General features: G+C 57.8%; 1 protein-coding gene across 1 annotated transcript in view; it reads right to left on the bottom strand.

Annotated features, from left to right (window-relative positions):
- Positions 1-9,568, bottom strand: part of TACC1 (transforming acidic coiled-coil containing protein 1) — an 18,299-nt gene that overhangs the window by 3,753 nt on the left and 4,978 nt on the right. The window contains exons 2-6 of the mRNA XM_019622590.2: positions 8,953-9,053; positions 4,786-5,728; positions 1,789-1,849; positions 1,468-1,666; positions 449-626 (exon numbers count right to left, since the gene is read on the bottom strand). Of these exons, the coding sequence (XP_019478135.1) occupies positions 449-626; positions 1,468-1,666; positions 1,789-1,849; positions 4,786-5,728; positions 8,953-9,053 (1,482 nt within the window). The remainder of the gene's footprint in view (positions 1-448; positions 627-1,467; positions 1,667-1,788; positions 1,850-4,785; positions 5,729-8,952; positions 9,054-9,568) is intronic.

Raw genomic sequence — 9,568 nt, 5'->3', positions numbered from 1 at the left:
TCCTCCTCCTCCTCCCTCCCTCCTCCTCCTCCTCCTCCTCCTCCTCCTCCTCCTCCTCCTCCCTCCTCCTCCTCCTCCTCCTCCTCCTCCTCCTCCTCCTCCTCCTCCTCCTCCTCCTCCTCCTCCTCCTCTCCTCTCCTCTCCTCTCCTCTCCTCTCCTCCTTTGCCACTGCTCAGATCCACACATGATGGAGCCACGGGCAACCACCTCAGGCACAACCTTGGGTCCAGGCAGCCTCAGCCCCTCAGCACCTTCCTGCAGCACCACGCAAAGCAGCTGTGCAGCTCTGCCCGCCCCACAGCCCGACCCACTGGGGCAGCCTCAGCAACACCAAACACAAGGTTCACTTTGCCCAGTGTCCTTGTGGGGCTTAGTGCAGTTAAATCTGTCTCAGAGGTGCTGATTTTGCTGATGTTGCTAATCTCATCACCTGCTTGTCAGCTCTGCATTGGGGCAGCTCTGCTGGCACAGGTTCCCCCCCCACCACCACCACCATCAGCCCCACAGCCGTGCAGCAGCCCCAGCAGAGCCAGCCCAAGGTGGGCAGAGAGGGGGAAACATGCAGCACTCACAGGGAAGGCAACAGATCTATCCTTGTCCGTATGCTTGGAGATCTCCTCAAAGCCTGGAGACAGAGAAATAAAACGTTTTAGCAGCTAGAAAAGGAGACCCTGGCAGCACACACAGCTTCACTGGGATGCAGAGGTGTACAGCATGGTCTGAGCGACCTCAAGAAGGCTTTATACCCTGCTCCTGCCCTTGAGGGGAGGACACATCCCGCATCCCCGCTGCAGCTGCAGCCAACACTCCCCTCTGGTGGCAGCCCAGCCCCTGTCTGACCCCACAGCTGCCACACCAACGATGCCCAGGTAGCAGAGATGCCCAGAGATGGGCAGTTGTGGAACCCCTCCCCATTGAGACAAAGTCCTGCCGTCCTCTCTCAGAGCTCTGCAGCTCTGAGTGGCACTCAGGGAAACTGATTAATGACCAGCTGCAAGCCCTCCACGAGGCCATTTCTGCTGTTTGCACCTATAACTCCGCTATGGATTAAGTGCCACGTTGCCTGGCTTTTAATTATTTTTTAATAGATTGGTCACAGCAGATAATTACATCGGAGACAGACAGCAGGAGCAGCAGTGTGGGCTTCAGCAGTGACCTGGAGCTCTCTATTAGCAGGCAGTGTGTGCCGGCAGCTGTCCTGGCACAGGATGCACCAGGAGCAAAACCAGAGCAGGATGGGAGCTTTCAGCAACAGCCCTGACTTTGCATTTGCGTTTTTATTACTGAGGTCAGTGCATTTAGGGAGGAGCTGAGCTCAGCAGGGCAGGGAAGGGGCTGTGGGGTTTTCTAAAGCCAGGAGGCTCCAGGCTGAATATAAAGAGCACGCTGATTTTTCCATAATGAAAGCAATGCAGACAAGCAATACACAGCACAGCCACAGCCGGGGGCAGTGGGGTGCTCCCTACCTGTCTCCACACTGGGCTTCACCGCCGGCACGGGGACATTGGAGCACTCAAAGTACTCCAGGTCATCCTCAGGCTCTCCCTTCTTCTCCAGCCCAGCCACTTTCTGTGTGCAGGAGGTGGATGCCAGCTTCTCCTCATCGGTGGCACGTCCATCCCTAGCAGCAATGTCTGGGATTTCAGAGATCAGCGTTCCCTCATCCTGCAGGATCAAGGCATGAGGGTTAGGAGGGCGGAGATGAGCTTTGGGGATCAGAGCTGGGCCGTGCAGGTGGGCAGCAGGGAGCTCAGGATGCTCAGCACCCCCTGCCTGCTCCCACCTACCTGAGTGCAGCCATCCAGCAGCAGCGCCGGCGTCTCGTACTGCTTCACCTTGCAGCTGCTCCTGCAGACAGAGGGAAACGAACACATGAACCTGGTGCTCAAGGAGGCCAAGGAGGGGACAGTGGGGGTGCGTGCAGCACAGCCCAAGCAGGGGGAGGCAGCCCCAGCACCAGCATTGCACCCACAGCAAAACCACTCACCGGTGAGTTACTTGGGGGACAGAGTGAGTTCTGGAAGGAGCCGAAGGAACAAGCAAACAAAACACACAGCTACAGAACGATCGGGTTTGTCTTTGAGATGTTTATTGCTATTGGAGAGAAGGAGCACAGAAAGCACCTGAGGTGCAGACGGCGAGAGAGGATGTGATGAAGGCTTCCTTTGCTGCACCTCGCCTGCGTGTCCAGTGCAATGGTATCACACCTGATGCACGCTGATCTTCTGCAGAAAGGGCACTTGCAGGCAGTCCCGTGCCCAGCAAAGCCCTGTGCTGCCCTGTCCCTGCCCACATGGCAGCACCCACATCTCTGCAGGTCTGGGCAGCTGGGCAGAGCCCTGCTGTGCTCACAGGACAGCGCTGCTGTGTGTTGAGAGCTGCAAACTGGAGGAGGAAAGACTTGAGGAGGGCTGAAGGCTGAGTTCAGGTTGCTCCTGCAGTGATGCACGGATGGTGCCTCTTCCAGGGACTTCACCCCACGTTCCCAAATGTCCCATTCCAGTGGCTGTGCAGGACTGCAGACACAGCCCCATCCCAGTGTGTGGTGCTGGTTTCCTGAATCGGCCGCAGGCAGTGCAGGGATGCTCACAGAGCCCCAAGAGGAGGGTGCACGCAGCACCAGGTCCGTGCCACCAAAACCAGTGCTGACACGATGTGGGGGGACGCATTTCCAGCCCCACACCAGAGCTGCAGCCATGCAGAGGTCAGAGCAGATTTGCAGCAGGACAGCCCTTGGGTTGAGAAATTCTCTCCCTGCCTGCTTCAATCCACACATGCTCCAGCAGAGCACGAGCAATGTGGTATGGAACATCTGCAGGCTGCCATGCACATCTGTATCAGATAAAGTTCACCCTTGGCTCTATTTTTTAATAGCACACCCTAATGCAAGCAGTTCACCTGCAGCTCTCCGCCCTGCACGACCTCCTGGGATGCTGTTACCACACTCCCCAGTACCTGCTTTGATCTCCCCCAGTGCCAAGACAGCAGCTCTGTAACTCAGAAGGATGGAGCCAAGCAGCCGCTGCTCGAAACCACGCTGCAAAAAGGCCCATCAGTCTGCAGCTGTGACACAGATGTCAGTGCTTGAGCCAAGCTCTCGTGCATATGGCAGCCGGCGCTAAGCAGAACAAGAAGGGCATTCGGGTGGCTGACATAAGATGAGGGATAAGCCCAGCACGCTGTGGGTGCCCTCACATGAGACAGTGGCAGCCCAGGGACCGTCTCCAGCCACCGCCTCCCAGCCAGCCCCTCTGCAGCATCTGCTTCCTTGGGATTTGCCATGGGGAGGTTTAAAGGACGCCCTTCCCTTTTGGGGCCGAAATCTCCCTGTAAGGAGCTGGAAGCCTGGCTCTCACGGTGCTGTCATTGGTTTTATACCATCAGAATGCACGGCGGGTCGGCATGCTGATGCAGCAAGCAGGGGCACAGCCTGCAGTGCAGCTCATGGCTGCAGCACCCGCAGGGCAAAGCTGCACGGGATGGGGTCCATGCCGTGAAAACAGGTGGGCCAACACACACCCAGAGAACAGAAGCAAAGGGAAAGAGGAAAGAAAGGCAGAAGAGAGTACTTACAACAGAAAACAGAGAAATTTCACTTGTTCAGTAGTCCTGAGGCACCCAAGAATAGACAGGAAAGAGAGACAGACAGATGGAGAGAAGAAAAGCGTGTGAAAAGACCTGAATATTGCTCTCATCTGGAGAAACACACGGAGTCGCACAGCTCAAGCTCTGGGGGAGGAGCACACAGATAAGGGATTCTGCGTTTGCTATTATCAGAAGTGGGATGAGACCGAGCCCTGCCCCAGCTCCTGGCATAATGCAGAGGGGGCTGAGACCTTCCAGCTCTCCCACCCACGGCTGCTCCTGCCCTGGGGTCACACAGCAACACAGATCCTTCAGGAGTCTGCATCGACCTTTGCACGGCATTGCTAAGAGGAAGATCCCCCCCTACCCTTGGCTCTGCCTGCCAGGTGCTATCTGCTGTCTGTAAATCCCCCACTGGAGCTCCCATCTGCAGAGTGACAGCTCGGTTTCTTCTTTCTGTCAAACCAGCCACAGCCTCAATGCTTCTAAAAGTTCCCCTTTTAAGCTCTTTTCCTCTTTCTGCTTCCAACTGGTTTCAACCACCCGAACTGAGTGCAATGGTGCTGGAAGGACCCAATAGTGGCTGGGCAATTCCTCCTTCTCACAGTCATCCCTCTGCCCCACTGCATGCCCAGAGACCCACAGAGGGCACACAAAGCCAACCCTGTCCCAGCAGCTGCTATTTCACATCTGACAGCCTCAGGAGCTGAGACCCAGGCTGAGACAGCACTGCCCAGACACGGTTTGGAGGACGTTTGTGATAGGAAATAGCGAGGTTTGTGATTTAAACCTGCTCCCTGAGGAGGAGGGCAGTGCTGCCTGCCCCCCCAACAGGCGTTATGAAACATCACCATTGACAGCAGGGTTTGAAATAGCACGCTTCAGGAGCTAAATATGCACAGATTCCCACATGCCCTGGAATAGTTTGGGAAGGGACAAGGTCCCACCACCTGTGCAATGCCATAGAAGTAACAACCATCCGCCTCTTAACCTCCATCCTCTCCCCTGTTGCAAAAAGGGAAGCTCAGCAGCAGTGCACAAATGTCCCAGCAGTGTCTGAGCACCGCTCCGTGAGCCCACCCTGCTCATCCCATCCGCTCCTGGGTGGGCAGCAGGACTGAGGTGGCAACAGGATGGGTGCAGAGGAACACGGGAGCCCCGGGCATGGGAGGAAGGAGCTGGCTGTGCTCCACACTCACGTTATCAGACGCGATTTGGCCTTCTGTGGGGAGCCTCTGCTCTTCCCCAGCTCATCCTCCAGCGTCTGGGACTCCAGGATCTCATTCAGGCTGTTGTCGGCCGTGGGACAGCAGTCAGTGGTGCTGGTGAGGGTCTTGGTGGGCTTAAAGGGATCCACGGAGTCAAAGTTATTGGGGTCGAACTGGTAAGAGCCTTTGGGGAGGGCAGGCGAGTGCTGCAGTGCTGAGCTGCCACCGAAGGAACCGAGCTCAGGGCTGTCCCACGATGCAGGGGAGGCCTTGGGGGGGCCCTGGGGACCTTTCTCTGTGTCCTCTATGGGCCTCCTGTGCCTCTTGGGTGTCAGCTTGCTGGCCGGAATCCTGCTGGCCTTCCTCGGTGAGGCTCTCCGGGTCTCCACACCGTCCCCACCTTCTGTGGCATCAACTTCAGCTTTTGGGAGCTGCCCTGGAGGTTGGGTGCCCAGGTCCCCCCTGGGCTCACTCAGTGGGAGGCAATGGGGGGCTGGTGGGCAGCTCTGCAGCGTGCAGCCCTCTGCCATGACAGAACTGTCAGCTTCTTTGTACTGCTCAGGGTCTGAGGCCAGAGGCACTGAGGGCTCCTCACCGGGCGCAGGCTCTGTGCTTTCCCCTCCTCTGCTCCCTTGGGAAGGCAGCTTTCCCTTCTGCAGCTGACAGGGTGAGCTCTCCTGCACCAGAGCATCCCTTTCTGGCTCTGTCAGCCCCAAACCATCATCAGCTGTGTCCCCTCCTGACATGACCTGCTCACACTCGGCTGCACCCTCATGGGGCACCGGTGGCCGGGCTTCAACCGGCAGCTGCGTCACAGCCGTGTCTTCAGGGCCACTTTCAGTCCCCATGTGGGCTGGAGAGGCCCCGACCTCAGGCTGAGCCTCCTCTTCAGGGTGCTGCTCCCCTCCCTGAAGCTCCCCATGGCCGCTGAGCCCTGCAAAGAGAAAGCAGCGTATCAGGGCCTGCCTCCTGCTACCCCCTCCCCCCTGCTCCTCCCTTCCCCCTGCCCCAGGACTGTGTTCTTACAGGAGTGCCCTCCCGTGCTGCCAGGATCCCCGCTGATCTCTGGCTTCAAGAACCTTAAAACTGAAAGCTCGTGAATGCAGTGCAGGGAATTGTGTGTAAAGCAGAGGGTGCAGGGGAGCCCCGCGGGAGGCACTGTGCTGTGCTGCACCGTGCCAGCACACATCACACCACCAACATCTCCATTTATGTCCTCCCCCTTCTCCACCGCCTGCTCCCCCCCAGAGTGTCACCAGCTCCAGAGGGGCTTTGTAATGCCAACGCCACTGAACAGCCAGGACCAACTGCAGAGCACAAACCATCCCACCAGCAACTACTTGGATGGGTGTCACACGTCACCAGGACAAATTCAGGGAAGCGTGATACCACGAATGATTAAGCCCTGGGGTGAACAGGAATGAGACTGCTCTTAATGAAGAAGCATATTATGGGCAGCAGAGGGGATCTGGGAGCTGGCACGGGGCTGCGGGTGCTCAGCAGGCAGAGCAGAGCTGCTCCACAACCCTAGGCCATGCTGGGGATCTGCACTGCTCCACCACCACCAGAGACACACGGCTGGCATGGGGTGAAACACCGACTGTTCACAGCAGCTGCACGAGGTTGGTGCTCCTGCTCACAAAATGTCGCTGTCGGTGTGATGGAGAGCAAAAGCTGTGCATGCAAGCAGTGCTGGGGCAGGAGGGAGCAAAGCAGAGCCTGGGAGCACAGGGTGGGATTGGAGGGAGGGAGCTGCCTTTCAAAGCTCAGCCCCACACTGCCTGCATCCCCGCAGAGATCCCACCCAGCACCGCTCTGCTGCCGGGGTTCCTTAATCACAAATCCCGCTCCATGACTTAATCACTATTACTCCAATCCCTTCCTCTAAATCCTTTTACTGTTTAATCTTTTCGTTGCTGTCAGGGGATGGGGAAGCTCCTTATCCACCGGGGCATCCTGAAAGCTACACCCAGAGCCGGCACAGGAGTACAGCCAGCATCACCCCTGCAGTTCAGGGGCATCCGAGCAAGGCACGGGCTGGCAGCAAAGGAGAGCGAATATGGGCGAGTCCAGCACATGCAGCCAGCAGCCCTGACTCAGCTGACGGCTGGCGGTTTGCACCATTGATCTCCGGGATGCTAAAAGCCACGGGGATGAATCACGAGGGGCTGCTGTGTCCTCCCTGAGACTGCAGAACGCTCCGTCCGGATGGAGGCTGCTGCCGTGCTGCCCCACAGAACGCATCGGTGAACACAAACCCGGTAAAAAAAAATGTACTTGGAGTGCGGCCAGAAAGCACTCTGAGAGCCCTGCCAGGCCCTCGCACCCTAAAACCTCCCCCACAGACCTGTAGGAACACTGCATCACGCTCTCGCTGCGCTGCTCCGATGTTTTAACCTCACTGAGACACCCCTGGGCAGAAGCACAGACTTCAAAGCGGGGGCAGAAGGCGCCCTTTAAAAGCGCTGCGCTCTCACAGACGGAGCCCATCCTGCTTTCCAGCCCAAGCAGTAATTACATCTTGAATAACAAGGAGAGAGAAAACCACCTCTCCCCATTCCTGCGGATGTCCTCGGGGCGGGGAGAGAAGGGACGCGGCCATCGCTCAGAACCGTGGCCGTGAGCCCAAAAGCAGAGCGACCTCACACGGTGCAGCTCTCCGGAGCATCGCGGTGCCTTTCCAGCCCCGTGCAACGTCTCCGTGCCCTCCTGCTGCACCGGGCACCGCGCGGTTCTGCCAACGCTATGCAGTGACCATGGAGATCTTAAGCTCTCCGAAGAAAAACGCACAGGGAGGACAGAACCCGCAGTTACAGCTGCTTTGTGCGCGGTGACATTTAGCTGTGCCTATCCGCAGAGCCGAGCAAAGCAGCAGAACCCGGCAGCCCTCTCCATCCCACGCTGCGATCCTCCACCCGCACTGCGCGCAGCCCTGGGATCGCCCCTCGCTTTGTGCACGGATGAGTCACGCATCCCTCCCTCGGCTGAGCGCAGGATATCTGGGCCGTGCGTTACGTTGCTAACGGCCTCTTTCCTCTTTCGGCTTTCCGCTTTTGTTTTGCAGACATTGGGCTATTTTTAAATCCTTTCTGTTAAGAATTAGCATACCGGCAAAGGAGCAGCAGCACACCGGATAACACGTGCCCTGCACCAGGGGAACAGCCGCGCGGGCTGACAGCGCTGCTCTGCACTAACGGTGCTCCATATTTGCTGCTTCTGCTCATTTCCTTGCACAGAAGAAAATCCCCTCCTGGCAGATGACTGAAGAGAACTTCAGGACAGAATTGCGGCCTCCATCATGTGAGGCAGAGCATCACATCACCCTCAGCCTCACAGCACTGCAGCCATTGTGCGTGGAACAGGGATTGCCACAAACACAGCCAGCACAGCGGCACCCTGAGATCCACAGCAACGCACAGCAGCTTTCACAGGAATGACCCAGACACCTGCAAGGGGAATTTCCTAGGAAAGCCTTCATCTTTCCTCCTTAGACATTATCCTCCAAACTAAAGATGCCTCTATCCCTTCTTAAAGGGAAGGATTACTCCAAGAGCTGAGATTACCAGAAGCACAAACCAGACGCTCTCTCCACCAAGGCAGAGGAACCTCTCCTTGGGGATGGCACCCAGGACCGAGGGAGGAGTGGGCAGACCTTTGCACCTCTCCAGCCTGCTGCTGAAGCCCAGCAATGCAAGCCACAGAGCAGCAGTGGAGGCAGCTGGGAGAGAGCAGAGTGCTTGGGACATCAACCCATCACCCCCAGGCACAGCCTCGGTGCTCCCAAAGGCAGAGCTGCAGATCCCCGCTGCTTATCTCAGCATGGGGACACAGCAGGGTGTGACCAGTGGTTACAACACAGCCCGATGATAATTTTGCACTGCACAGGCAATGAGTCAAGGGGGGCTAAGCCAGCTCCTCCGATCCTGCAGTGTCACCCCTTCCCTACCTGGCAGGATTCAGTACATTCAGCGTTTAACCCACACTAGAGAACAGCAGAGCGCACACAGCCCCAAGTGCTGGCATTTGAACCATTCAGGCCATTAACCACAAAAAAATGTGGCAGGCATTATTCAAAGCAAGAGACTTCTCCTTGACCCCACCCTGCTTTCCTGCATCCGGAGCAGAAAGCCGTGAGCCAGAGGTGTGCTCACCCCTTACCTCGGGTCCCGGCCTCGGGCTGCAGCTCGCTGGGCTCCTTTAGTGCTGAGCAGGTCGGCGTTTCTGCTTCAGGGGTCTCATAATTACCTTCGGAATCCGAGCTGCCGAGGGGGGGGAAAAGAGTGAGGAATTACCACTTTCAAGGCTAGCTGGGAATCGCTGCCTACACATCCAGCCAGACCGGCTCCTGCGGCTGCCACGCTCCTGTCCAGCAGGGCCACGCTAGCAAACGGAAAAGGGAGAGCAAGTAAAACAACATTGAGAGCATCCCCTGTGCACTCTTGAGCCCCAGCACTGCCTTCATCGGATCACCCCGAGCAGCCACCACTGACCTCTGAGAATACAGCAACCCAGAGGCACCTTCCCTATGGCTTGGGGGCTGCTGTGGGATGTGTTTGGGAAGGCTCGATGCACACACCAGCACCTCGATGCACACACCAGCACCTTAGCTGGGAGCACAGCGCTCACCATTCTCGAGCAGCTCCGGCTCAGCCATGCACCCCCGCCCTCCCCCCACTCCCAGAACCCGCTCCCGAAGCAGCGGGGCCGGAACGATGCGAGGCAGCGAGCGGAGAGCGGGGACCGGAGGGGAGCCGGGGATCGGGAGCCGCCGGCC

The sequence above is a fragment of the Meleagris gallopavo genome, chromosome 24 (assembly GCF_000146605.3).
Source record: "Meleagris gallopavo isolate NT-WF06-2002-E0010 breed Aviagen turkey brand Nicholas breeding stock chromosome 24, Turkey_5.1, whole genome shotgun sequence".
Taxonomy (NCBI): domain Eukaryota; kingdom Metazoa; phylum Chordata; class Aves; order Galliformes; family Phasianidae; genus Meleagris; species Meleagris gallopavo.
This window is presented reverse-complemented; position numbering and strand designations above follow the sequence as displayed.